The following is a 27,368-nucleotide window of genomic DNA, read 5'->3' as shown; positions in this document are numbered from 1 at the left end:
CGAACTCGAGAGATGTATATATGACGTGAGGAGGAGGCGCACAAAGACGGCGCCACCGTCTCACCACCGCCGCACCGATCAGATCCACACTGTTGTTAGCCGCAAGCCATGGGAGGAGGCAGTCATGTCACCGGAGAGTCGTGATAGCCGGAGATCGTACCAGCCACCGTCATCAACCGTTATCTAGCTAAGTGTTGCCTCCTTTGTTACTTGTGCCACAAGTAACATATATACCACAAACCTATAACGTGTCCTTGCATGTGTGTAGTTTAATCTTGTGCCAACCTAGACAATTGGAGATGCTCGTGCATCACTTAGAAGGATGGCGTATGAAGATATTACTGGAACACGTGCATTCAACACCATTAATAATAGGAAGACACCTTTTAGTGTGTTGTTAGTCGAGACAAATCCACTCCCTCCCGGGCATTTCGAGATCCTTTTCCATATTGCTAAGGTGAGGTTCTTTTCTTGAATTCCTCGGCTTAAGACCTTGAATAAGTATAATTTATTTCTAATGTGTTTCCGTCTACATGAAATCGAGTCTGTTATTGCTTGTTTAGTTTTTAGATTCTTTGCTTAAACCGGAACTAGGGTGTTAGAGGATTCAACAATGATTGTTTTATTTAAAATTGGTAAATAAAAATAGTTCTTTTATTAGGAGTTATGTGATTGTTTGAGACGTATACAGAGACGGACTTATGTACGCCAAATTGTGTGGAGGTTACGGTCAGCTATAGTCGACCGGTTGACGCGTAACCCAGGAGGTCGATAAATCGTGTACGGGCGTGTGTTACCGAACACTTGTTCGGTGTGTGTATGAACCGAGCACCTTTTCGGTAGTGTTTTGGCCTGTTAGTGGGCAGCGAGTGTGCACCTCGCTAGGACTGTTGTGTGATCTTTGGGTACTTTAGGTACCGTGTTTGCAACGTGTTAGGATTAAATTATATTTATTCGGAGTGCTCTGTTCGGGTCCATGGACTTCAGGTTTAGTATCTCATACCTCACTGAGTGACTTCCCCGTTACTCACCCCTCATTTGCCCCTTGCAGGTGAGACATATGAGTATATGATATTTGGACGGATTGGTGCTACTGGACTTTTTATTCGGATTTTTAATTAGGCTTTGGGTGAGTGTAATTTGGTATATGAACTTTTATTATACGAGATATTGTTGGTGGCCCGCTGTTCTCCAGATTGGAGGTGACGGGTGTCACAATCTCTTTGAAGCATATGTGTCTTTATTCGTGATGACGATAACGATGAAAAGATCAATAATAATAATAACATAAAAAATGATGGTGATGTATATCTTCTCTCAAAAGAATTGATGTTTCCATCATGCATAGAGGCACAACTAGAAAAGTTGACCCAGCAGCCATGTCTATTGCTATGATGATTGAGTGACTGGGATCATACTCCGGGATGACGGTGATCTGACGAGTGGATATGGTACAACCAAAGTGACCTGTCCATCTTGTGTTACAACAAAAATGGCTGAAGGTTGAATGTTTCAGCCGAAATTGTTCGAAGATCATATGTTATAGACACTGTTAGGGGAGAGAATTAAACACAAATGTCACTGGTGTATAATATTGTCAAATGTTGTTAGCAGCTACCAAAAATACTTAACTATATAATCAACATAGATCATCATGACGTTGGTCAGTGAATATATTAATTAGGTGTGTTTATTTTAATCTAAGAAACATGGTATCTATTTACATCTATCTGAATATAACTTCATTTTTATAAAAGAAAAATATAGTTGTTTCATAACATATATACGTGTTTCTACGCTTATGAGTCATGATAACAGCTACTATTAAATTTAACAAAAATGTAGGAGCAACATTTTCAACAATTTATTTTAAATCTCTTATATATAAGAATCGATTCTGAAAAGAACTTCCGAAAAAGAATTTACTAGTTGTAGCCTTGTAGGTATAACTTTCACGTTAGATAAATTCACTAAATATTTTGACAATTTTTTTATATTAAATTAAACTGTAAATAGATAACAAATACCGGTAGGAAATCTATTATATTTATAAACTATAAATGACTAAAATGCGCAAGAGATTTTCTCATTGAGTTCTAAAAAGAAGAGTTCGTCTGTATTTGTTTGTTTACTTTGTCGAGTTTTTTTTGCCTTTGTATCTTTTATTAGTTCTTTTTTAAAATATGACAGTAATATTTTAACAAGTTCACGTCTATCTGAGGATTAAATTTGACTTTTTCAACACTAAAAGGGAATTAATTAGTTTGATTTTATAACTCCACGTACGAACGATTTGGATCCACGAATCCAACTTTATCAGTTTATCTCTTATTTATACTTCTTTTAATTTATTTTCGAGCTATCAAAAAGTAATTATTTTATGCTGACGTAGAAGTTCAAACAGTATTCAAATTTAATTGTTAATGTTTTGGTCACTCATATTTTTATTGATAAAAAAATGCAAGCCTTGAACTCTTGAAGGCCACTAGAGATGGACCGCTTCAGTCATTAAGGGGTGGTTTTATGTAATAATGTATCCTAACTTCACATATTTTTTACAACTCCATTTTAAATACACAGATTGTATATTGTTAGCAAAAAAACCATGTATTTTATATTTATAACATCGTATCTGACCTGAACGTCTTTATATGCAAATGCTAGTGCATTTAGGGTTTCTAAAAGTTTTGCATATTACACAAAGGGATTCCTTACACAAACCAAAAGGGTGCTCTGGCTACTTAAGTGATCGGTCCTCCCCATAAGTAATTGACCTTCTGATGACTCTCATCTCTTAAGACATGAGCTTTGTCTTTAAAAGGAGCTATCGCTCTCAATCATGGAGTAACGGCTTCGCCGCGCAATTATAAATTAATGTTTTAAGGAACAGTATTTTGCATATTTCAAGAGCCATAAACTACTAAGTTAGCTTGGCTTGTAAGAACAAAGCATACAAAATTTTACGGGGTTTTCGAGATCAAAATGAATGATCTTGAGTACATCTTGGCTCGATAATAGTTTCAATAATCCTCTGATCAACTTTAATTCAGAGGAGATAAAAAAAAAATTGCAACTCAAAGGAGATAATTCTGATGAAGATGAACAAGATGGATTATCTCCTCTCATCAATTTGGTTCTATAAAAGAAAATTAAACATGGGTAAATTTACTAGAAAACAATGAATTAGTCATCTTCATCAAAAGGTGTTAAAAATCATCTTCATCAGGATTAAGGTGTTCTTTAAGAAGAACAAGCATCACTCTTTTCATACTTCTCAATTTCGATCCGACTTTTTGCTAGATACTCCAAAGTTCCAAATCAACTTAACTACCATCTAAACCATTAGTGAAAGCTTACAGGCTGTCTACATACAGGGCCGGGCCTGAATAGAGGCCAATGAAGCATGTGCTTTAGGGCCAGTGACAATAATATACTTATTGGGGCCAAAAAATTTCAGAAATCTCATGTAGCTATACTGGTGAAAGCGGCCAATATTTCACTTTCACACTCCGGTTCGAAATGTCATTGATGTGTATTTTAGTATTTTTGCAAAATTTAAAATTTAATGGGCCAAAAAAAAAGTTTGGCTTGTGGGCCAATAATTATCAGGCACGCCCTGTCTACATATTGCTTAACATTCAACGACAGCAACGACGATCCATGTTGCTGTTTTCATATTATTCAAACATTTTTAAATCGATTTTATTTATTTAAAATTGCTATAATTTTTTTGTTAATGATGTTTTTCCATATATGTCGAGTTCACCAGCTCCTGCATATATATTATAAATATCAAGACTTTCAAGTTTCAATCCCACCTGAAATTATAATAGTATTTTGGTTGACCTCACCATAACAAAAAAGAAAAAGAACATGGACCACATATTGGGAAGAATCATGAAAAGCTGTTCCTTGAATTTAAATAATTTAATATTTAAATTTGGATATAATCTATTTTCATAACTTTATCCTAAAAATGACTATGCAGTAAGTGTTTTGTGTTTTCGATAAGGTAGGAGACCTAGTTAGTATATCCGTAACTTAATTCGAATTAGTAATATCATAAAAATTATAGCATTGAAATTGTCCTAAATGATGTTGTTTATTTGTTTATCCATAAAAAGTCAAAAGAATATTAAAACCTTTTAAAATTAGATTACGTGGCAAGTTGAGTTTCAATAAGTACAACCGCGCGCTATGTCTTTCCAATTTGTATTACCGTTTCTATTTTTCGTTTTTATCTGTTAAATGGCCGAAGAAGACTCTTCCGACTCCATCATCGTCAACGTCGACGGAGATGACAACAAATCAGCGTTATTCGGCAAGTACGACATCAAGAAGCATCTCGGCAGCGGCGCGTTTGCCAAAGTCTACGAAGCGGAGGATCTGCACAACAAGGGCCAAAGCGTTGCGATCAAAGTCGTCCAAAAGAAGCGTTTGAAAGACGGACTCACGGCGCACGTCAAGAGAGAGATCTCCGTCATGCGCCGCCTCCGCAACCCTCACATCGTCCTCCTCTCCGAAGTCCTCGCCACCAAGACGAAGATCTACTTCGTCATGGAGCTAGCCCAAGGCGGCGAGCTCTTCTCCAGAGTCTCGAGCAACCGTTTCACGGAGAGTCTCAGCCGGAAGTATTTCCGCCAGCTGATCTCCGCCGTGAGGTACTGCCACGCGAGAGGCGTTTTCCACCGCGATTTGAAACCGGAGAATCTCCTCCTCGACGAGAGGCGAGACCTTAAGGTTTCTGACTTCGGTCTGAGCGCGATGAAAGAGCAGATCAAAGCCGACGGGATGCTCCACACGCTTTGTGGAACTCCTGCTTACGTGGCGCCGGAGCTTCTCACGAAGAAAGGCTACGACGGTTCCAAGGCGGACATATGGTCGTGCGGCGTCGTTTTGTTCCTTCTAAACGCCGGTTACTTGCCCTTTAGAGATCCCAACATCTCCGGACTGTACCGGAAAATTCGCATGGCGCAATACAGAATGCCGGAGTGGACTTCTTCCGGTCTCCGACATATCCTCAGCCGCCTCTTGGAGCCTGATCCGGAGAAACGGATCACCGTTGAGGAGATTCTAAAGGATCCATGGTTCAACCACGGCGTAGATCCGAGTGAGATGATAGGTATGCAAGCAGACGATTACGACCTAGAAGAAAGCGGGAAGAAACTAAACGCCTTCGAGTTGATTGCGTCTTCATCGACAGCTAACCTCGCAGGTTTGTTCGGAAACTTTGTGACGCCGGATCATTGTGATCAGTTTATCTCCGATGAGAATCCGGCGGAGATTATGGTTAAGGTTGTGGAGGTTGCGAAGAAGATGAATCTGAGGATTGCGAAGAAGAAAGAGAGAGCGGTGAAGCTGGAAGGGCCACAAGGAGTAGCTAATATCGTAGTTAAGATTCGGAGACTAACGGATGAGTTAGTGATGGTGGAGATGAAGAACAAGCAAAGAGACGTTGGGATAGTTTGGGCTGATGAGCTTAGGCAAAAGCTACGTCGTTTGATTAACCAACCGGTTAATAGGGTTCCTGACAAACCGTAAGAATGGTTATTATATAAAACCAATATACTCGGATTTTTCGAAGTATTCCATTCGTGAGGTTTAACAGTTGAAAAAGAGACTCAGTTTTAATTTTTAAAATTCATTGAGGATTCGATAAGCATTATGGTGAACCGGTTCGGTTTGCATTGGAGCAGGGATAGTAATCTCGTTGTACATAAAAAACGAAAAGAAAAAAAAAGAGAATACGAACCAGGATTCAATTTTTAGTTTTTTTGGGATTATAATTAAACACAAAAGACTAAATTATTTGCTTTATTCATATTGGAGAGAAATTGAATAAAGGCTCTGGTCTGGAATATGTAGTCTTTTACGTGTATGTGTGTGATTGTGTATGTGTTTTGGAAACTTGAGCCCTTGTTTTTGCCAAGGGACAAGCCAACAGTTTGTAATATTCATCATTGTTGATTGTCTTTGGGAATCTGAAAAATCTTTTGGGTATGTGTTTTTGTATAGTACTATTTTAAGCTATGAAAGTTTCTTTGCAACATTAAATTATCTTATAAGAGTATAAATCATTTACAGAGAAAATATTCAATATTCTCTTTTTAATTCAAAACCCACTGGCTTGATGAAATGCAGAATGGTGGTGGCCAATGCAATATTTGATAAAGTTTATCGCCGTGGCGAGTTCTAAAGAAATTAAAGTTGTTAAGATCAATGTCATAAGTCCTAACACAACGTAGTAAAAGACTACAAACAAGTTAATGAGACATAATTTGTAGTGCTGATCAGTTTCATTATTTGAGCTTTATCTTGATTAATCATGTCATACATGTGTGGTAGACTTAGTCAATGTCTCAATATCTAACCACAACAAGAGGTTAATTCCTCATTTAATCACTTAAACCTATATACTTGGCTCGTTTTCTTTCGAACTATTATTGTACATAGTTAGTGGAAACCCTTGCTAACTGCTATGAGTTTGGAGCCAACTAATCTCTTCCTACAAAACCATAAATAGACACATTCTTTTGGATAATTTAGTATATTTGAAAAGCAAAAAACAAAAAAGATATTTAATGGAAAAATATTTTTTTCTCACTTACAAGATTTTGGTTAGCTTTTCTTGAAGCGAAAAATTAGAAAATCGAAATTTAAAGAAGAAAATGAGGAACCCAATTACTCTCCAAACCAAGTAGATGTTTTTGTTCTTCTTTGGAATCCTAAATTCCAACTTGCATAATCGATGTCTTATGGATGATCAATAGTTAGTAACCTAGAGTGGAATCATAGGAATAAAATGAGAATTTTATTGTTTGGACTTCAAAATTGTTTTAGGAATGAACCTCTCGACTCTACATACTAAGATGGAAAAAACATTTTGAGATTATTGTGTTTAAATAAGATGCAGATTCCTCTATCCAAATCGAGATTTGGTGGATATGATTTAAAATTTGACGGATTGACACTCTTTGGAGAGTTAATTTATTTTAGTATTTTGCATAATTGTTTTGGATGTTTAACATAGTTCATACCTATAGTATTAGAATATATTTACATATTTCTATTTAAGGAAGCTAGAGAACAAGGTGTGTTATATTTTCTTGTAAATCAGACAAAGTCAGATTTCCGTAAAACAGTTTTACTATCAACCAAATTTGATTTAATAAAATGGATAGTAAGAAAATAGTTTTTGTGTCAATAGCAAAGTGTAACAAAACCTATATGTAGTTGATTTTGTGAATAACCAAAAGAGAGATACTTCTCTGAAATTCAAGTTTGATCAATGCCATAATCGAAAAGGAAATTTAGCAGAAAAAGATGATAATCTCTTTACAAACAAGCTCTAAATAATTATATCAGTCCAGCCGATAAGAGCCACCGGCTTCGCTGTCTGTTAATCAACAAAAGCATGCCACTTGTAACTTCCAAGCATTGTTTAACAACTTAATCACAGTCATTACCTTAATCACTCCCGCCATTACGCGCTTTCCTCACTTGACTGCGTTCCAAAACCCGAATTAAGAGTTCCCTATCCTCAGGGCCGGCTTAGACAAGGGGGCGAGCCGTGCGACCGTCCCGGGCTCAATCCATTGTCCCTCTATTTTTTACTCTCTGTTTCAAAATACTTGATGTTTTAATTGAATGTACAAGAATCAAGACATAGAACAGGATCAAATATCAATGATTCGAAACATTTATTTTTACACTATTTGGGAAACCCAAGAACTCAATCGTATAGATATGTAAAATACAGGATTTCCAATCCTAGTACATTTTTTCCTAAAAAATAACATTAAAAATATAAAATAAAACTAATTCAGCCAATCATAAAAATAACTATAAAATTTTCTGTAAAACTAAAACTAATATAAAAATATCAAGACATCAAGTATTTTAAAACATTTTAAACTCTCCAAAACATCATCTATTTTGAAACGGAGAAAGTAATAGATAAGGATCAGATTTTTTTCAAAAATAGTTGTATTTTAATATTAAAAATAAGAAAAAAGCCCAATTTTTTTTATATGAAAGTATTTTTATTTCTATAGATTTATTTTTAAAAATACTTCTGGTATTTTGAAAAAAAATATATCTCTTAGATTTTTTAAAGAAAACTAATAATTTAAAAATAATATTTTTTTTTGCTGTGTGGCACCATTGAGCCTGCCTAGGAGTGTCAAAATGGGTCAAACGGGTCAACCCAACCCATAACCCAAATGAGTTTATTGTTAATGGGTCATGGGTCATGGGTCAACCAAATGGGTTATTTTTTGCGATTTTGGCGGGAAAACACGTTTTTCGGTTTTGGCGGGAAAACGTATTTTTGCGATTTTGGCGAAAAAACGCGTTTTTGTGATTTTGACGGGAAAAACGAAATCAGATCGATGCAACGATAGAGAAAGTAAAATTGAATCCTGGGTTTGGAAGAGAACTGGGTTTATTAATGGTTTTTTTAATTTGAAAACTAAATAGGTCAGAGTTGACCCAACCCAATATACCTATTTAATATGTTAACCCATTAACCTGTTAATCCATTAACCTGTTAACTCATTAACCCATTGGATCAAAAATAAACAGTTCATTTGGGTTAATGGGTCAACTTGGGTTGTGTCAACTTGGGTTGGGTCAATCATAACCCATTTTGACACCCCTAAGCCCGCCCTGCCTATCTTCCCCGATTCTTCACACAACCGATTCCAATCAATCTTTGATCGCTGGACATCTATCTTGCTCGATTTCTCCGGCGACCAGGTAACGGGGGAGAAGCTTATGATATCATGTTGAAAGTTTAAAGTTTTGATCTTTTGATTGTAAATCTTTCTTTGTGGTGTTGTAGATTGTAGCGTATCTTCTCATATCAGCCGCGTCCTCTGCGATTCCGTTGACTAATAGATTCAGAGAAGGTCAAGATAACATTTTCACTGACTCTGCTGCTTCGGCTATCACCATGGCTGTCTTGGCTTTCCTCTCTTTAGCTCTCTCTGCTCTCTTCTCTGGTTACAAACTCTCTACTACTCATTCTTTTGTCTGAATCTGCTGCTTAAGCCTCACCATCTGCTTCAATCCTTTGTTTATATGGTGTTGGTCTCTGTGATACGTGTAAATGTCATTCTTTTTTGGCCCTGTTCGTTTGCTCATCCAAATGATCCATCTGGGTGAAGATGCAAATCGATGTTCATTTTGTGCATTATAATGCAACATTCAGATGGATCACCCAACTGAATTTTTAAAAACTCATCTCAAATTTTCACCCAAATGAAAGTGAGTTTTGATGGTGCATCTGGATGCAGATGCATGTAGTTCAGTCCAAAGTGATAAATGACAAAAATGACCTTTTAAAATCAAAATATTATTTTCAAACCCTAAATTCTATTTTTTTTGCATATACATTTTTCTTCTATAACCAAAAAATACATTCTAAAACTGAAAAACCCTTTCCCGCCAAAACCGCAAGATGCGTTTTTCCGCAAAAAAACGTAACACACATTTCCATAAAAACACATTTTTCGGCCAAGCCAGTAAAACCGCACCTTTCGACCAAAACCGAAAAATCGCATTTTCCCGTCAAAACAAAAAAAACGTGTATTTTTCCGCCAAAACCCAAAAAACGCATTTTCCCGCCAAACTCCAAAAAGCATTTTCTGGCCAAAACCGCAAAAACATTTTCTCGCCAAAACAGGGAAAACACAATTTTTTCGCCAAAACCGGAAAAACATAATTTTCCCGCCAAAACCGGAAAAATGCATTTTCTCGCCAAAACCAGAAAAACACAATTTCCCGCCAAAACCGGAAAAACACAATTTTCCTGCCAAAATCAAAACAGAATTTTTCCGCCAAAACCGGAAAACACATTTTCCCGCCAAAACCGGAAAACACAATTTTCCCGCCAAAATCGGAAAAACGCATTTTCCCGCCAAAACTGGAAAACACATTTTCTCGCCAAAATCGAAAACACATTTTCTCGCCAAATCGGAAAAATGTATTTTTCCCACCCAAAACCGGAAAAATGTATTTTCTCGTCGAAACCGCAAAAATGCTTTTCCCGCCAAAATCGCGAAAAAACTTTTCCCGCCAAAATCGTGAAAAAAAACTTTTCCCGTCAAAAACACTTTTCCCGCCAAAACCGCAAAACACACTTTTCCCGTCCAAACCGCAAAACGTATTTTTACGCCAAACCCATAAAAACGTATTTTTCCGCCAAAACCGTACTTTTTTGCCAAAAACACTTTTTTCCTCAAAAAACGCAAAAATATTTTCCGTCAAAACCGTAAAAATGCTATTTTTCCGCCGAAACATAAAAAAAAAATATTTTAATCATTTTATTAACAAGTCCACCTGGATGTAGATGGAAGTTAAAAATGAAAAACAAACAAACAAAGTTGCATTCAGATGATTCATCTGGATGCATGGACGAAATGAAGAAATGAACAACACGCAGATGGAGCATCTGGATAAGACATCTAAATGGACCATCTGGATGCATCTTCCAGATGTACAAACGAACAGGACCTATGTGTGTGCGCATAGAACGTCTCTGTGACTGTGTGTATGTTCTTCTTTAATACTTTGGAAGCTAAAAGAATATATTCTTGGTATTGGTATAGTAGATACTATCATACATACAATCCTACTGGAGTCTGGTATGGAATGAACTTGTAATCATGGAATCAACTCGTTCATCAGATTATAAAGTTCATGAAAACATGTGAAAAATTGATTGGCTTTATTTCGTTTTTTCTAGTTCTATGGTACACAAGAAGACTAAAGATAGTATAATATTACAGGCGTGTGAAAGCGCTCTAGCATGAGCCATGTAAAGAAAAAAAAACAAATGAAATAATTTTTTCTATGGAGGACTATAGACTACATAGTCTTAGTATCTTCAGGATCACTAGTAAGTAGTTAAACCCTTTATCTTCACGACAAGAACGAATCAAAAAACGAGGAGGACTCATCGTTTGGTTCTTCTTTTGCTCTAGAGAATCCACCACCAACAAACTCGTTTTGTTGCGTTTGAATGTTGTTGTGACTGTTCATAGCGTAACCAAAACGCCCTGCATTAGTGTTGTTGTTGTTTTGAAGCATCTGGAGCGTATATGGTGGTCGAGAAGTAGTGTAGTTGGTGTGACCAGCTATAGCAGCTGGTCTAATTGGGGCTGAAGAAGGGTCTTGCACCTGCCTGTTTGTGGCGTAACCGCTACCACGAGCTGCAGGTACGTCGTGGTTATGTTTCCCTTCGTAGGTTGTGATTACTGCTCTCAGATCTTGTGATGCTCTCTCAACGTGTTTTCTCACTGGACAACCGATGGTTGTGCACTTGTAGTAGCTTCTGTTAAGATTCATCAAGTTATAAGAATGTTAGTTTCTTGGAGCCTTAGTTTATGATGTTGACAAGAATAGATGTTATGTTTTATGTTTTTATACCTTGGATTTGGGTTTCCTTTAACGACTTTTTGGCCGTATTTTCTCCATCTGTAACCGTCGTCAAGAATGTCGATATCACTTGTTGTCTGCACAACAATTCTTGGCTCTCTCACTGTCTTGCTTCCATTACCATTCCCACCGTTTGTTTCACTTTCTCCTTTCCTGAAAACACACAAACATGTTAGAAACTTTCTGATTCAAGATTGTTCAAAGATTAGGCGAGTTTAGTGGGTGCTGATGCTCTCTTACCATTTCTTTGCTTCAGGTTCACTCCCACATTCTTCTTCTCTGCTGACAACCGATGAGCCTCGTTCAAACTCATCGTCTCCAACAGAACCAGAAGTAGTGTTATCATCTTGTTGGATTGCAAGGGAATCAGAGTGACTGAAACTATTATCAAGGCTGGCATTGAACACAGCTGAATGAAATGTCGATGAAGAAGAAGATGATGATCTTCTAGTGGACTGAGGCTTGGGATGGTTATGGCTTCCCTTATAGACAATCTCTGTGATCTGACCTTCCAAAGATCTCTCGACTTTCTTCTTTGTCGGACAGCTTGGGAAAGTACACTTGTAATAACTCCGAGGATTCTCGCTCCCTTTCACCTGTTTCTGACCGTACTTTCTCCAGTTGTAACCATCCTCTCCTTTCCTTTGCTCCCTTCCATTGTAAGAACCAGCTTGTTGATTGTTGCTGTTGTTTAGAGTTTGGCTCCATTGATCTGACTGGTTCTTCCTCTCTTGTTCCTGAACACACAAACACATATAAATAAATTTGAAAGGAAAAAGGTGATTTGAAGAGCTGTTGAGAAGGAACATACCTGTGACTGAAAGATAGAACTGTTTGTTGCTGTTGTTGTTGGTGCAGAAAGTGCTGATGATTGTGTCTGAAATGAGAAATCGAAGAAGTTAATGTTGTTGTTGTTGTTCTTCTCTTCCTTCGTTACATTTTTCTGATTCCTTTCGTTTGTAATAAGAGCTCCTGTGGTTGGAGAAGCAAGAACCTGCAAAAAAAAAACAACCAAGAATATTATCAAGAATGGTTCTGAAACACAGACTCTCTTTCTAAAAAGAAACCGTTGACTCATTGACTTTATCACATCCCATCAAAATTCATTTTCTTGAATACGAGAGATGTTTAAGTAATGATCTTTTCAAGAAAAGAGCCAAACCCATATAGTCAATAGTTTCAAATTCATCTCTAAAAGAAAAAAAAAATTGAGTAAAACAGAGAGGCTTACGTTAGCAGAGGAGGCAACAAAAGCAGGGGAATCAAGGAAAACAGAGGGACTGAAACAAGTTGAAGGAGAGATTGAGACTGAAGAAGGAGCAAAAGATCTAAAGTTTGGGATCTCAAGATCTTCCAAAGATGCTGATGATCTTCGTGACCAGTTAGCAGAACCACTCATGTTTTGTCTGGTTGTGTTATTGTCTATAGGAAGGAGGGAAGAAGCAGCCATACATAAAAAAATTGAAGCTTTCTTTATTTTAAGAAAGACCAACTTCAGATATATATAGAAAGTGTTCCTTACGAGAGCTTGGACAAGGGGGGGCGAAGAAGATGTGATGGGCTCTTGAAATGTTTATATGTATATGTTCGTTTTATGTCTGTATATATAAAAACATATTGCATGGTCTGATTGGTTAGTTTATTTCTAGTTTTGTTTTTTCATGGAAGAAATGAAATAAAATGTAGTTTCTGAGAAGGTGATCAAAAGTTTGACCGTTGAAAATATTAGAAGGTGGAGAAGAATGGGGGAGGAGACTGGTCAGACCTGGTGGCCTTGACTTTGAACGAGGCGGCTCTCATCATCTTTGTTCTTTAGGATGCATTCCTGACTGCCACGTGTGATTTATTCGTGTTCAATTAATTTGGATAAATATATGATATCAAAACATTTTGGTGAATCTTGTCTTTCTTGTTTGCTTTGGTGTTAGTTTTTTTTGTCTTATTTGTTGGTTTCAAGATGTTTGTTCTGTGAGTTCGGCTCGCCGGCTTTAATCTCTGAAAAGGTTGTCGGCTTTGCGTTGTGACGTTCTGTTTCTAATGTTTAAATAAAGAAAAAATTACATAGACATACTTCTAAGTTATCTATTTACGGTTACACATATTTTCAGCATGTAGAGTATTTTTTCTTCGTGAATTCTCTAAAAAGCCTTTCTAATTTAAATTAGTTAAAAATATGTAGTTTGGTTACGTTCATTCTTTCTTTCTGAATATCTAATTTCACTGTCACAATCATCGTTTACATTATTAGTCTATTATCTCTCTCTTTTTCTACATCTTGAAATTAATTTTCCATAGTTGATGCTTACAAGATTAATCATTTTTATCTTTTTTCACTTTATGGTCCACTGTATATCTTTTTGTAAGCTTCAATTATCTAGCCGGTAGATTTTTATTTTATACCAGAAACCACATATCCAATTCTAACTACATAATTTTATGGGATTTTTTGGTGGTTCATCTTCATGTTCATTAACCGCTGTCGCCGTCGCCAAAAATCTCCACTCCTCTCAAACTGTTTACCGACTACACATCACTTCTTTAAGGATCGAGGTTCTTCAAACCGGCACATATATTTCTTGATGGCCGGAGAATTTCATTGAAAGCTATGAAAAGCATTATGATGGGAAATTGGGAATGGATAATGATATCTCGTATATTCTCTTCTTGACCACACACTATTCCTCCTAACCACATAACTTTTAACCTTGACTACTTAACTTCAGCTATTCCCCACAAATCCTCTAACCTTGTCACAATTCCTCAGCCTCTAACCACAACAACCTTGACCACAGTAACCACCAACACTCTGTGTCGCCTTACCACAACACACTATAACCCCATTCACATCAATATTTCTCCTGACCACATAAATTCAACTTTTACAAACACCAGCCATCAGATTAATATAAAAATAAAACAATCTAACGGTCCTGCTAGAAGCCCATAACTCCATAAACCTGTCACATATTTATTGACTAAACAAAGAACTAACTAGTGTTGATAAGCTAACGAGAATAATGTTTTTTAGTCTATGCATTCTCTTTCCAAGAAAGATCAATTTTGTCAAGAAAAAAAAACAAAAACTAGTCCAAAATACACTACCAGCATAAAATATGTTAAAGTGTAAGGACTCATGACCAAAGTATGTCTATATGTTAATCTCTCTTAAATAAATTCAGAAACATTTAAAAAATTTATTTTGGTGAAACTGAGATTGCTTTAGTAGGTAGTAGTAGTAAAAGCCATGTTCTAAAAATTGGCCGCCTGGACTCTACGTGTCACTTTTCCATCCCGATTTATGCCAAATATGTTAAAAAAATCAGATATCCGATTTTCTCCGACTAGACCGCCTAACCGCCTAGGCGGCCGCCTAATCTTTTTATTTTTTTAATTTTTAATAATATTTTTATTTATTTATTTGATCTAAAATTTTATAAATATCATTTATATTCATAATTTTTATGAAAATTACAATATATTAAGTTTATATATTCTATTTGTGTGTTTTATACAATTTTAAACATGAAAATGTATTAATGTTATACACAATTAAAGATTAACATGCTTTATAACATAGTAAACAGTCTAAAAATTATGTCCCGCATAATTTCCAATTAATCCCCGATTTTCTCTTTAGGCGTTAGGTCCAATCCGACCGTCCGACTAGCGCGTTCCCCCGTTCCCGAACAGGGAGTAAAAGTCATCTCTTTCTTTTTCAAGCACATGAGTAGATATTAAGAGTGTGATTATTTAGCAAAACCTCTTAATTAAAGTCTTTATTTGTTTACTCAGAGTTGGTTTCATTTGATAACTCAAACAAAAACTTTTTTGTCCATCAGATTTTCATCGTATAGCATACTCGATAATGGACTATAAGATATGCTAATGCGATTACAGTTACTATACTACCAACCATAAATGTCGCTCTGATGTGTTTTGTTGACATGCTTTAAATATGACATGACTCGATAGTCGATACTATTAATTAGCTTGAGATTTTGCTTAGTGTAGAAATCAAATACTATATAGACGACTTCCAATTAAATATTCCTATTAAGCTCGCTAAAAATTTAGAATCGAAGACTCTTATATGGAGTATTATGCTTTTAAGGCTTTGATTTAATAATTTTAAATTCTTACATTATTCATATATATATATATATATTTCTCGCTATATTCTTGGAGCCTTTATGACACTTTTGTTCCGGACAGAGTCTAATCAAATTACTAATCTCGACTTCGTTATTATTTACATGAGAAAAAGTGGCAAGACTAATACCTTAAACCCCTTTTTCATTGCTACAAAATCAGCAAAAGGTTATCACAAAGAAAAAGAGAGAAATAATAAAGCAAGACATGTAACAAAATGGTTTAGCAAACACAAAAATTGATTTGGGCGGAGACGAATATTGTTTATTGTATGAACTTGGAACATCCAATATGAGACAAAACAGAACACAGACGAGCTCTTTCTAAATGGACATATGATACTACTCAGAATGCGAATCTGAATCACTTGCGTTGTAACCTGACAAGACAAATCAAGCACAAAAAAAAAACACCAAATCAAAGTGTGAAATACAAAAAGAAACAAAGGAACCTTATTTTCCGACAGAACAGCAAGTTAAGTTGTGATATAAACCAAACCTGGTCGTTTATTCATAACTTTCCACACAGACGAACGAACTTTTGATGCTTTCGTAATCCAAACCCTCCCCTGCGTAAAGACACTAACTTTTCATAAATTGAATTCACTTCATTAACATTAACTAGAAATGAGTTTCTTCACTAAACCCTAAAGCTAAAAGTGATGAGATATGGAAAAAGGAGAAACCTTTCGAGCATCTTTGGGAACTCCGTAGCCAGAGTTATACATCTGACCCAATACAACTTGCATAGTGATGTTCCCAGCTTTTGCTTCTTCAAGTGTGTCTTCAAACCACCGTTTCGCACAATCCGATACTACAGCGGAAAGTGGGACGCTGCGGCGGCTACTGCCGCTGGAGGTGGTGGCGGCGGAGGAGTCTTTGTCGGGACTGGCCATGGTGTTGTTGGAGGATACGGGTCGGATCGGTTTCGACGATTTGACGAATTTGGATGCTGCGGCGGACGCACCTCTTAGAACTGTTGTGATAGGAATTGGTTTTACCATTTATTATAATTAAAATATATAAAAAAAAAAGGAGGAAGAAGGGAGATTTTGATTCTCAGTCTCTTATTTTGGTTTGATTAGGGTTGTGTGATTTTTCTTGCGCCGAATGATCGTCAGCGTGATGGGTTTAAGCAACTCAACCACATCCGGTTTATGGTTTGGTTTCCATTTGGTTTACGGTTTTATACAAACTTTTTAACGTAGCAAGATAAATTGGTTCAGTTTGGTGGATGGTTTAGTTGGGTTTCGTTTTATTTATCCAATTCATGAGACCATGGTCTAGGAGGCGCCTACCCGAAATGATTTGAGTAAAATCCGATTTATAGCACTCAAAATCAGTTTAAACTCTTCTAAAATAGTTAAAATCGTTTTAAATTAATTTAAATTAGTCTAAAATTAAATAAAATAATAATATTAATACACATTTATCTAATTTCTTATGTTTTATATATCTATTTTTGACAATTCATCACAATATTTTATAACTAAACTGTAAAACTAAAATAATTTATATGAATGTAAAATATATACAAAACAAATCAATAATTCATTTATGACCTCAAATAATCTTCTTAGTTGTTAGTTCTTTATAAACTGCGTAGTTCCCATCTATCGATTTTTTGAACATTGCATGAGACAATGAATATTGAGTTATGTATTTGAAATGATTCGATTTAGATAATTTTAGGTTAGTTGTGAAACTATTATGCTTTTAAATATTTTTTTTTTAAATTACACATTTATAAATATTTTTAATAACATCAAATATTTAAAATATATTTTAAAATTATAATTTCAATAACATAGAATTCTAAATAATATTTTTTTTAAAAAAATCATACTTAAAATGATTTATTATTTTGATATAAATTGAATACACCTCAAAGGGCAACGCTAATTATCGAGATTATACATTTTGTAATCACATTTACACAGCTATGAAAATTATGTTTCAATAAAAGAGTATACACCTATGGGCAGGCAATTTCAATAAAAGAATGTTCTGTTGGCAAAACGAATTTTGCCACGGAACAAAAGATTAGCTAGAGACACTTTTTTTTTAGCTAAGGCATGGTATTGTAGACAAGATGTGATTGTTACCGTGCGCCTGTCATGAGCTGCAACGGCATCAACAAGCGGACTTCTTGGACGAGGAAGCTTAATCATTGGGACCTCTTCTGGCTTATCTGTGTCCAAGGTAGGTGCAACAGTGAATGCGCTGACAGGCCACATAGCATCTTCCACTGAAGCAGGAACTATCTTTTGAACCGACGATTTTAATGATTCTGTTGTTTCCGCATTTGAAGCATCAAGAACAGAATGATCATAATCTTCAACCTTTGTTGATTGAGCTGGTGTCAACGCTTGGGTTTCAGGACAACTTGAGCTTTCTGAAACATGGGCATCTGTGTCGTCCTCATAATCTTCGTTTGTAGCTCCTGGTTCTGGGCAGTATGGTCAGCCAAAAGATTATTCTCTTCAGAAAGATCCGCTGACTGAGTTCTCTGATTGCAACGGCTCTTCTGATGCATTGGTCACAAACTCTCCAGGAAGTTGTTTTGATTTGTCAGTTCCTAGAGATACAGACAGCTCTGATGTCTTAGACCCTGTTTGAATATTCAAGCTAGAACCAATGGGTGATGTGGCTGATGAAGCAGAATTACTGGCTTCGTCTGATTCTCCCATGAAGGTGGGCGTAAAAGAACGTGGAGAGATAATACTCGCCGCTAAAAGGATTTAGAACAAAATTGAGAAAATATTCTTTTAAAAAACGAGACAACTGGAGAGATAAACCTAAAATAAAACAAAATCAACATAATAAGTAGGTGTGAGACTTTTATCCGAGATCCGGATTCGATCTAGATCCGATCAGAAAATCCAGATATCCGGAGAGGTCGAATCCGGATCCGGATAGTAAAATGTTGGATCCGTCAAAGTTGGATCCGGATCCAGATATCTTGATTTTTTTAGTCCGGATATACGGATCCGTAAGTTTTATTAATAACTATTTCAAAAATAGTAATATCTATATATAAAAACTAACTTTATTTAATATATTTTCATTTTTATAATAGTATATGTAAATTTTATGTAAACTTTGTAATATTATACATAAAAATAATTAAAAACATTATATATATTTTTATTTTAAAATTATTATTAATATTTTATATATATATTAATATTATTTTTTATTTATTTTAAGGATCCAAATCCGGATCCGGATATCCGCCGGATATTACAATTTTTAGAAGGATATCCGATATCTGGATATCCGAGAACCCCAGATCCGGATAAAGATAGTAAAATTATGGATCCGCCGGATAAGGATCCGGATCCGCATACCTTAAACTTACCCGGATATCCGATCCGTCCCAGGACTAATGATAATTCATCTGGGTATGTTAATAATCAATTGTTAAAACATAATTTAAAATAATACTAGCACCAACATAAAGTACATGTTATTAAATGACTATACATCAAAGAAAAGTCTACTGTATCAGCAACTACATAAATTCCCTGTTCTAAAACTCGGCCGCCTAGCCGCCTAGACGTTACGCGTCATTTTTCCGCTCCGATTTATGCCAAATCGGTTTAAAAAATCGGATATCCGATTTTTTTCCGCCTAGACCGCATAGCCGCCTAAATGACCGCCTAGCCGTCTAGGCGGCCGCCTAATCTATTTTTTATTTTATTTTTTTATTTATTTTTTATTTTTTTTTATTTTTAATAATATTTTTATTTATTCATTTGATCTAAAATTTTATAAATATCATTTATATTCATAATTTTGATGAAAATTACACTATATTAAGTTTATATATTCTATTTGTGTGTTTTATACAATCTTAAACATGAAAATGTATTAATGTTATACACAATTAAAGATTAACATGTTTTATAACATAGTAAACTATCTAAAAATTCCGCCCCGCATAATTTCCGATTAATCCCTGATTTTCTCTTTAGGCGCTAGGTCCAACCCGACCGCCCGACTAGCGCCTAGCGCGTTCCCCAACTTTATGATAAATTATACGTCGGATATAGTATGTGTTAATTAACTTAAATGTTGTGATTAACACAATTAATAATCAAGAATTTGTCAGGTGATAATTAAGTATTTTAAAGGGAATTAGTGCACACTAGAGAAACGATTGGACATTCTAACACGATACCATGCGTCTCACGCTACGTTACGCTTCAGCGTAGTTATACCAATTAAGATCAAACCTTGTGTATGCGTTCTTTTTTTCAACAACTACAAAAATAATGTAATCATTTGAATATCTGCATGCGAGGACATTCATTATATATATTTTAGGTTATTTTAACACGACTTTTGCTAATGTTTTGAAGAAGCCGAGGAGCCAATTGGAAGATAAAAAATGAGCTAATTAAGAGACTCTTGGAGTTCACTGTCATTGTATGCAGGAACACCATTCTTTAACTTAGTAAGTACTAGTATATATGGACGTGTAACGTTTAACTTTTCTCTTCTCACCTTAAAAACTTACTTCTTTGGAGTTCACTTCTTTACCTCGTCGCTCATTTGGAAACATCTTGTAATAACTGAAAAATTCTGCTTACGTTTTCTACTATTTTCCTAAGATGTGATTTGTTATAAGCTTACTAAGCATCTCCTCTCTGTGCTCCAAGTTTAATCTTGAACTAGAGCCAACGAGTCATTGTTCTTTACATCTCTTTTTTTTTTGGGAGTTTCAGGTGCAGACATGTCTTATATTCCTCCGCACAAGCGACACTCGAAGGATCCCGTGAGGCCTTCCCCTTTTCCAGAATCTCTAGTTACAAAATTGAAGAAAAATAACGACTTCAAGAGTAGCTTTGCTAAAAGCAAAGTTATTACATATTCGAGAGATTCCATTTCCAAATGGCTTATTGTTAGCTCAAATGGAATAGAGGATGAGGTTCCTCCATCTGTTAAGCTTGTCCCAGTGTCTTCAGATTCTTCTGAATGCAGCAGATATGGAGAAACGTCTTTGGTATTGATTAACACTAGTTTACATAAAGGTAACACTAGTTACTATTTTTTTTGTAACTACCATGATCGCTCTTGCCAAAGATGCATGCGCATTGCGTCTTCTCTTTAGTGTAATTTTAATATGTATATTTTAAAATATATATGATAGCTGAGGAGAGTGAAGAAGAAGAGAAATCTCGGTGGATGTTAGTAGCAGAGAAGGTTGAGAATGATATTTTATTTGCATATGAGCAAGCTAAGAAGGGAATGGAGGATTATCATCTTTCAGATAATGGTAAACTGCGATTGGTTGCTAGGTTCGGTAAACTTATCTTTTATAGGTAAGTATTGTTCTATTAGATTTTTTTTTACAAAAAATATTACTAGCCTTGTTTTCTAACAAATACTACTTGAAAACAGGCGCCAAGCTGGTCATGTGACTGAATATTCGCAAGAAAACATGAATATGATATTCTCTACGGATGTCCCAACTTATTTCATACAAAACATAAAGTCTAAGGCTATTTCAAGCCATGAATTCTGTATAGGCGTGGAAAAGGAAGTATACGTTGTGCAGATATCGCATAACACTCGTCCTTATGTAACCATCAGATGTAAATGTACCGTAAAGGAAGATGGAAGCCTCAGTATGTACAAGGCAAGTGTTGAGCTCTTTGTGTATCTGTGATAAGAATCTGAGTGAACCCTCTTCATTGATAAATATTGTTATGAGAACATATAAATATCATCTTTAATATTAACTTTGACCTCTTTTTTTGTGCAGGCCGAGATGAATCCTCTAAGGCATTTGGTTGTTGATGTGTCCTGCATTGACAAGAATCTTGACATGAGGCTTATGGTCGCCGGAAAAAGGAAAATTATGAATCTCACGGTGAGTTGATTTTGATGTATACATTTATTTATCTAGAATATAGTTATGCCTTTCTTGGACTTAGCTGTTTCTATCATAAACAGGAGAAAGAGACACATAACATTCAAGGATTATTGGATTCAGTGACGGTCGATTCGAAAGAGGGATTAAAGTGGCTGCTTGGTAAACCTTCGTCCTTAAATGGATACAAAATATTGGAAGTTTGTCACGTTAGAGCGACTACATACAAAAACCGGACTCTAAGGCTAAGGGTCAGAGAGGCTGATAGGTTTAATGAGCGGTTTAGAACAAGGGAAGTGGAGAGGGGTGTGACTTTGATACTTCAAGACATCAACACTAAGTTACAGGTAAAGTGTTTTTCTTTTGCTACGAAACCTTTATTGAAAATGAGGTTACAGTGATTATTAAGCCTTTTTTTTAATGAAGATTATTATTAATCCTTATGGTGTGCAGGAGCAGAACATTGAGAGGGACTGTGTTTTAAAAAAGCTTAGAGATGCTCTTGGAACTATATGGGACTTCTTGCATTGTGATGCCTCTCTTACGTCATAAAGAACCATATGATGTTGTTGCTGCTGCTAGTTCGGATTCTCTTTTACTTTTTGATGTGTTTTGGTGCAGTAATGTTTCTGATTTGTTTTAGGGATGTCAAGGATTGAACTTGTGTGTTGTCCAAAAAAATAACATAACATCTGTTTGTATCCATGTCAGTCTGCTTAAGTTAGTTTGGGTCTGAAACCAGTAAAGCTCGCATGTATTAAACCGTTTGCGGACTAAACCATTTAATTTTAGGTTTTGTTACCGGTGTTTGTGAACTGGGCATGACTCAAGCATACAAAATCTTCCTTATATTTTAAGGATTTTAATCCTAAACTATATAAAGACAAGACAATGTAAAGATTCCCAATCATTAATTAAAATGTTTTTCCAATAGGTAATTGAAATATGAAAAATATATTCATTTGTAAGATTTCTCCTATGTCTGGTATCAATGATGACGTCCCAAAGTCTTGCAAAAGAACACTTCTTTACCTGTAGCAATGTAGCATCCAAAAGATTAAATGCATTCAAAACAGTTTAGTTCATTTGGTCCGAAGCAACCATTCAAAATCTCAACTTGCAAAAGCCCAAAAGCAAAGGGATCTTTAACTCCAATAATAAAAAAAAAGTAAAGGAAAAGAAAGATAGAGACATGTTTGACATGCGTACTATGATTGATGGGTATCGAAACCAAACACAATTTTGCATTAAAGATTTTGTAGAAACCAAACACAGCCAGGAGTCTCTTTTAGAAGTCACTGTTCTCCTTTAAGATCTTTCTGCAGGAACCTTTGAACTTCAGAAGACGTTTAAAAGGTAACTCCTTATGTGATTTTCTCTCTGAGGCGATGAATAGTTGTTCTTGAAAATGTTTTTCTTGTTTTTGGAGTTTCAGGTTCAGACATGTCTTATATACCTCCACATAAGCGACACTCCAAGGATCCAGACAGACCTTCCCCTGTTCCAGATTCTCTTGAAAATTTAAAGAGTAGCAATGCTTATGGCAAAGTTATTACATATTCAAGAGATTCCATTTCTAAATGGTTTCTTGTTAGTTCAAATGGAATAGAGGATGAGGTTCCTCCATCTATTAAGCTTGTCCCAATGTCCTCAGATTCTTCTGAATGCATCAGATATGGAGAAAATTATTTGGTATTGACGAACACTACTAATGTCCTAATGTCCCAATATGTTTGTATTAAAAATATGTTAGCTGAGGAGAGTGAAGAAGAAGAGAAATCTCGATGGATGTTAGTAGCAGAAAAGGTTGAGAAGGATCTTGTCTTTGCATATGAGCAAGCTAAGAAGACAATGGAGGACCATCATCATCTTTCAGACAATGCTAAACTAAGATTGGTTGCTAGGTTTGGTAAACTTCTCTTTCGTAGGTAAGCATTTCAATTTGCTTTTTTTCACAAATATCATTAGCCCTTGGTTTCTAACATATACTATACACAAAACTAGGCGTCAAGGTGGTCCTGTGACTGAGTATTGGCAACAAAAAACGAATAGGATCTTCTCTACTGATGTTCCAACTTCTTTCATACAAAACATAAATTCTAAGGCTATTCCAAGCCATGAGTTCTGTATAGACATGGAGAAGGAAGTATACGTTTTGCAGATATCGCAGTACACTCGTCCCCATGCAACCATTAAATGTAAATGTACCGTGAAGGATGATGGAAGTCTCAGTATGTACAAGGCAAGACTTGAGCGCCCTTTGTGTATTTGTGATAAGAATCTGAGAACATATTGATATTAACTCGGACCTTTTTACCGCGCATGCAGGCTGAGCTTAATCCTCTTAAGGCATTTTGTTGTTGATGTCCCCTGCATTGATAAGAATCTTGACATAGGTTTATGCTCGCCAGCAAAAGGAAAATGATGACTCTAACGGTGATTTGTTTCTGGTATCTACATTTATCTAGAAAATAGTTAAATGCCTTTCTTGGATTTAGATTTGGAGCATGGGAAGATGAGAGAGGGGTGACTTTGATACTTCAAGACATCAACACTAAGCTACAGGTAAACTGTTTTCCTTTTGCGTCTTTGAAACCTTTTTAATGAAAATGAGACTATCACTGATTATTAAACCTTATGTTGTGCAGGAGAAGAACATTGAGAGGGGATGTGTTTTAGAAATTCTTAGAGATGCTCTTGGAACTATATGGGACTTCTTGCATTGTGATGCTTCTCTTACGTGATATAGAACCATATGATGTTGCTGGTGCTATTTCCGATTCTCTTTTGCTTTTAATGTGTGTTTACACTTGAATGTTTCGAAGTTGTGTGTTTGGGGGATGTTAAACTTGTGTGTTTTCCAAAAAAAGAACATAACATTTGTTTTGTATCCATGTCAATCTGCCTACGTTGATTTGGGTCTGAAACCTGTGAAGCTCTCATGTATTAAACCGTTTTTGGACTAAACCATTCCATTTTTTGGATTTGTTACCGGTCACTTTATGTTTGTGAACTTGCCATGACTCAAGCATACAAAAGCTTCCTTATATATTAAGGTTCTAAATCCAAAACTAAATAAGACAAGACAATGTAAAGATTCCCTATCATCAAGAAAAATGTAGTTCCAATAGGTCATCAAATATGAAAAATATATTAATTTGTAAGATTTCTACTATGTCTGGTATCAATAATGATGTCCTAAAGTCTTGTAAAAGAATGACATTTTTTACTTGTAACAATGTAGCATCCAAAAGATAAAATGCATTCAAAACATTTTAGTTCATTTGGTCCGAAGCAACCATTCAAAAGCAAAACGATCTTAACTCCAATAATCGAAAAAAGTAAAAAAGAAAGATAGACATGATTGACATATGTACTATGATTGATAGCCATCGAAACCAAACACAATTTGCATTAAAGTAAAAGAAGGTAGCGTAGATTCTCTTAGAGTTCACTGTTCTCCTTTAAGTTTTTCCTGAAGGAACTTGAACTTCAAAAGACGCTGAGTCAAGAAAAGGTAATCTCCTCCTCTTATGTGATCTTCTCTCTGATCCGATGAAAAGTTGTTCTTGAAAATCTTTTTCTTGTTTTGGGAGTTTCAGGTTCAGACATGTCTTATATACCTCCACATAAGCGACACTCCAAGGATCCAGACAGACCTTCCCCTGTTCCGGATTCTCTAGCTACAAAATTCAAGAAAAACCTCCACTTCAACAGTAGTAGCAGTGATAAACGCGACCGTATCATATACTCAGGAGATTCCATTTCCAAGTGGTTTCTGATTGGCTCCAACGGAATTGAAGATGAGATACTTCCATCTGCTAAGCTTGTCCCCTTGTCCTCTGATTCTGTCCAATGCAAAAATAGGAAAAAGCCTTCAATACTGAAGAACATCGATGACCATAAAGGTAAGTGACTGTGTTTGTTAGTTTCGCTTAAGTATAGTCTTGACTTTGTACTAGTGACTGCTATGATCAAAAGAAGATGGATTGTGTCAGTTTTAGTGAGATTTTATATGAATATTGCAGAGAGTGAAGAAGAAGAAGAGAGAACTAGGTGGCTGTTAATAGCAGAGAAGGTGGAAGAGGATCTTGTGTTGGCATATGAGCGAGCTAAGACTGCAATGGATGGAGAGAACCATGTATTGAGATTGGTTGCTAGCTTTGGTAAAAATTTATTCTATGGGTAAGTTACTCAGGGTCTGAATCTTACATTATCTTTGCTAACAGAAGTTCTCTTTTTATTAAGCTCTAACACATACAACATTAAACCAGGCAAAAACCCTCCAGTAAGATCTTCTCTACTGATGTCCCAACTTCTTACTTGCATCGCATCAAGTCTCAGCTTGTACCAAGACATGGATTCTGTATTGACTTGGAGAAGGAAAGATACACTGTGAAGGTACTTGTTTTCTTTTCCTGTAAACCTATACTGTGCTGTGGAATGTCATATGAAGTATACTTTGCTGTGTCTGGCTTTTATTCTCAGGTATCTCATCATTCTCGTCCCAATGAAACCATTAACTGTAAGTGTACTGTCAAGGAGGATGGAGGGCTCAGTTTGTACAAGGCAAGTCTCAAAAAAGAATATCTTGATCCATGTCTCATGTATTACTTGGTTTGTTTTCTAGCTAACATATTACATGAAATCTTGAGTCTTGTTTTTGGCACAGGTCGAACTTAGACATGTAAGACATTTGGTTGTTGATGTATCTTGCATTGATAAGAATCTTGACATGAGGCTAATGCTAGCTGCCAAAAGGAAAATCACTTCTCCCACTGTAAGTTAAATTTCTGGCATAATGATTAAAAAAATTTCTCTTGAACTTATCTTTGGTGATGTTTCTGTGATGAGCAGGAGAAAGAGATAAGTGACATCAAAGGGCTGCTTGATTCAGCTACAGTTGATCCAAATGTAAAAGGTGGTTTAAGGTGGCCCTTTGGTAAATCTTCATCTGGGGATGGATACAGTGTCTTTGAATCTTGTCATGTTAAAGCTACAGTTTACAAGAACCAAACACTAAGGCTTAGGGTGAGAGAGACTGATAGATTCGATGAGAGGATTGGAACGGGGGAAGTCAAGAGGGAGGTGATTCTGATGCTTAAAGACATGAACTCTAAGTTACAGGTACATTATTGTGCTCTCTTGTGTCTTTGAAACTCTACTGGAAGTGAAGCTTATTGTGTTTTTTTACTTTTTTTGGTCTGCAGGAGCAGAACGTTGACAGGGGTTGTGTTTTGGAAATGCTTCGAGATGTTCTTGGAACCTTGTGGGACTTCTTGCATTGCGAAGCCTATCTTACGTGATAAAAAAATATGATATGATGTTGAATTGTTGATTGCGCTGTTGAATTTCTCACTCTTTTTAAGAATCTGTTGAGCTTTTGGTACAATTTATGTTTTTTTAAGTTTCTGTGTGGGTTGTGAAAGATTGGAACTTTGCGTGTTGTCTAAAAACGAATAGAACTTGTGCTATTGCGTTTCTATTTTGCATTCAGCTGCTTTTTGTTGGTGCAATAATGTTTGTGTCTTAACGTTGAAGCTATCTTATTTTTTTCTAAGGTATACAACACAAAAATCAGGCGGCAAGTTGGCCCTCTGGTTGAACTTTCGCCACATTACTGTAGAAGCTGTTCTCTACAAATGTCCCAACTTCAAACTTGCAACACATGATCTCTAAGCCATGGATTCTCTATTGACTTGGAAAAGGAGACATACACTATATACTTTTAGTAGAGTTTCGGATTAAATTATTCGATATATTTGGTATTAATCTTTTAGTTTTTTTAAGTATAGTTTTAGAGTCTAATATATTTTGTTATTTCAGTGATAAATAACTGAACCAATATTTAAAACGAGTATTTTTTTATTTTCAAAATAAAATAAAAATCAAATCGAATCAAA

General features: G+C 35.7%; 7 protein-coding genes across 8 annotated transcripts; 5 read left to right on the top strand and 2 right to left on the bottom strand.

The window, feature by feature from the left end:
• Positions 1 to 4,248: 4,248 nt before the first annotated feature.
• Positions 4,249 to 5,692, top strand: LOC106331308 (CBL-interacting serine/threonine-protein kinase 22-like). Its single transcript, XM_013769629.1, has one exon. The coding sequence runs from the start codon at positions 4,249 to 4,251 to the stop codon at positions 5,539 to 5,541; it is 1,293 nt and encodes a 430-aa protein (XP_013625083.1). The 3' UTR covers positions 5,542 to 5,692.
• Positions 5,693 to 8,244: 2,552 nt separating this feature from the next.
• On the top strand, positions 8,245 to 9,191 carry LOC106329902 (CASP-like protein 4B1). Its single transcript, XM_013768507.1, has 3 exons — positions 8,245 to 8,268; positions 8,584 to 8,757; positions 8,843 to 9,191. Exons 1-3 carry the CDS (start codon positions 8,245 to 8,247, stop codon positions 9,035 to 9,037), a joined length of 393 nt encoding a protein of 130 aa, XP_013623961.1. The 3' UTR covers positions 9,038 to 9,191.
• Positions 9,192 to 10,706: 1,515 nt separating this feature from the next.
• On the bottom strand, positions 10,707 to 13,012 carry LOC106331307 (probable WRKY transcription factor 33). Its single transcript, XM_013769628.1, has 5 exons — positions 12,671 to 13,012; positions 12,251 to 12,433; positions 11,680 to 12,176; positions 11,431 to 11,592; positions 10,707 to 11,335 (listed from the first exon to the last, which is right to left on the bottom strand). The coding sequence occupies exons 1-5, from the start codon at positions 12,887 to 12,889 to the stop codon at positions 10,924 to 10,926; spliced, it is 1,473 nt and encodes a 490-aa protein (XP_013625082.1). The 5' UTR covers positions 12,890 to 13,012; the 3' UTR covers positions 10,707 to 10,923.
• Positions 13,013 to 15,663: 2,651 nt separating this feature from the next.
• LOC106331304 lies at positions 15,664 to 16,673 on the bottom strand. The gene is made up of 3 exons (XM_013769621.1): positions 16,274 to 16,673; positions 16,087 to 16,156; positions 15,664 to 15,967 (listed from the first exon to the last, which is right to left on the bottom strand). Exons 1-3 carry the CDS (start codon positions 16,589 to 16,591, stop codon positions 15,930 to 15,932), a joined length of 426 nt encoding a protein of 141 aa, XP_013625075.1. The 5' UTR covers positions 16,592 to 16,673; the 3' UTR covers positions 15,664 to 15,929.
• A 3,444-nt stretch (positions 16,674 to 20,117) lies between these two features.
• Positions 20,118 to 22,017, top strand: LOC106329900. The gene is made up of 7 exons (XM_013768506.1): positions 20,118 to 20,157; positions 20,318 to 20,632; positions 20,743 to 20,914; positions 20,994 to 21,237; positions 21,364 to 21,465; positions 21,549 to 21,812; positions 21,919 to 22,017. Exons 2-7 carry the CDS (start codon positions 20,326 to 20,328, stop codon positions 22,015 to 22,017), a joined length of 1,188 nt encoding a protein of 395 aa, XP_013623960.1. The 5' UTR covers positions 20,118 to 20,157; positions 20,318 to 20,325.
• A 712-nt stretch (positions 22,018 to 22,729) lies between these two features.
• On the top strand, positions 22,730 to 24,353 carry LOC106331302. Of its 2 annotated transcripts, XM_013769620.1 has the most exons (6): positions 22,730 to 22,821; positions 22,901 to 23,393; positions 23,470 to 23,707; positions 23,794 to 23,901; positions 23,964 to 24,030; positions 24,114 to 24,353. In XM_013769620.1, exons 2-4 carry the CDS (start codon positions 22,909 to 22,911, stop codon positions 23,827 to 23,829), a joined length of 759 nt encoding a protein of 252 aa, XP_013625074.1. In that variant the 5' UTR covers positions 22,730 to 22,821; positions 22,901 to 22,908; the 3' UTR covers positions 23,830 to 23,901; positions 23,964 to 24,030; positions 24,114 to 24,353. The 2 variants fall into 2 exon arrangements, with proteins under 2 accessions (XP_013625074.1, XP_013625073.1); XM_013769619.1 differs by having other exon boundaries at positions 23,794 to 24,030.
• A 497-nt stretch (positions 24,354 to 24,850) lies between these two features.
• LOC106331301 lies at positions 24,851 to 26,950 on the top strand. The gene is made up of 8 exons (XM_013769618.1): positions 24,851 to 24,982; positions 25,068 to 25,373; positions 25,494 to 25,650; positions 25,740 to 25,866; positions 25,954 to 26,034; positions 26,138 to 26,245; positions 26,323 to 26,592; positions 26,676 to 26,950. Exons 2-8 carry the CDS (start codon positions 25,076 to 25,078, stop codon positions 26,769 to 26,771), a joined length of 1,137 nt encoding a protein of 378 aa, XP_013625072.1. The 5' UTR covers positions 24,851 to 24,982; positions 25,068 to 25,075; the 3' UTR covers positions 26,772 to 26,950.
• The last annotated feature ends 418 nt before the right edge of the window (positions 26,951 to 27,368 follow it).

The sequence above is a fragment of the Brassica oleracea genome, chromosome C3 (genome assembly GCF_000695525.1).
Source record: "Brassica oleracea var. oleracea cultivar TO1000 chromosome C3, BOL, whole genome shotgun sequence".
In the NCBI taxonomy this organism is placed as follows: domain Eukaryota; kingdom Viridiplantae; phylum Streptophyta; class Magnoliopsida; order Brassicales; family Brassicaceae; genus Brassica; species Brassica oleracea.
Note: the sequence above shows the minus strand (reverse complement) of the source record. Positions and strands in the feature narration are given on the sequence as shown.

Bases quoted from the DNA above. Each gene is read 5' to 3' on its own strand.
- LOC106329900 (XM_013768506.1), top strand. From the start codon at position 20,326: ATGTCTTATATTCCTCCGCACAAGCGACACTCGAAGGATCCCGTGAGG. The intron at 21,238-21,363 runs GTTGAGCTCTTT...GTGCAGGCCGAG, and splicing joins TCAGTATGTACAAGGCAAGT to ATGAATCCTCTAAGGCATTT. The intron at 21,813-21,918 runs GTAAAGTGTTTT...TATGGTGTGCAG, and splicing joins ACATCAACACTAAGTTACAG to GAGCAGAACATTGAGAGGGA.
- LOC106329902 (XM_013768507.1), top strand. From the start codon at position 8,245: ATGGGTCATGGGTCAACCAAATGG. The intron at 8,269-8,583 runs GTTATTTTTTGC...AAAAATAAACAG, and splicing joins GTCATGGGTCAACCAAATGG to TTCATTTGGGTTAATGGGTC. The intron at 8,758-8,842 runs GTAACGGGGGAG...GTGGTGTTGTAG, and splicing joins TCGATTTCTCCGGCGACCAG to ATTGTAGCGTATCTTCTCAT.
- LOC106331304 (XM_013769621.1), bottom strand. From the start codon at position 16,591: ATGGTAAAACCAATTCCTATCACAACAGTTCTAAGAGGTGCGTCCGCC. The intron at 16,157-16,273 runs GTTTCTCCTTTT...GTCTTTACGCAG, and splicing joins TTCCCAAAGATGCTCGAAAG to GGGAGGGTTTGGATTACGAA. The intron at 15,968-16,086 runs GTTTGGTTTATA...TTGTCTTGTCAG, and splicing joins AGTTATGAATAAACGACCAG to GTTACAACGCAAGTGATTCA.
- LOC106331308 (XM_013769629.1), top strand. From the start codon at position 4,249: ATGGCCGAAGAAGACTCTTCCGACTCCATCATCGTCAACGTCGACGGA.
- LOC106331302 (XM_013769620.1), top strand. From the start codon at position 22,909: ATGTCTTATATACCTCCACATAAGCGACACTCCAAGGATCCAGACAGA. The intron at 23,394-23,469 runs GTAAGCATTTCA...ACACAAAACTAG, and splicing joins GGTAAACTTCTCTTTCGTAG to GCGTCAAGGTGGTCCTGTGA. The intron at 23,708-23,793 runs GCAAGACTTGAG...CCGCGCATGCAG, and splicing joins GAAGTCTCAGTATGTACAAG to GCTGAGCTTAATCCTCTTAA.
- LOC106331307 (XM_013769628.1), bottom strand. From the start codon at position 12,889: ATGGCTGCTTCTTCCCTCCTTCCTATAGACAATAACACAACCAGACAA. The intron at 12,434-12,670 runs GTAAGCCTCTCT...TTTTTTTTGCAG, and splicing joins TTGTTGCCTCCTCTGCTAAC to GTTCTTGCTTCTCCAACCAC. The intron at 11,336-11,430 runs GTATAAAAACAT...GAATCTTAACAG, and splicing joins AAAGGAAACCCAAATCCAAG to AAGCTACTACAAGTGCACAA.
- LOC106331301 (XM_013769618.1), top strand. From the start codon at position 25,076: ATGTCTTATATACCTCCACATAAGCGACACTCCAAGGATCCAGACAGA. The intron at 25,651-25,739 runs GTAAGTTACTCA...ACATTAAACCAG, and splicing joins GGTAAAAATTTATTCTATGG to GCAAAAACCCTCCAGTAAGA. The intron at 26,593-26,675 runs GTACATTATTGT...TTTGGTCTGCAG, and splicing joins ACATGAACTCTAAGTTACAG to GAGCAGAACGTTGACAGGGG.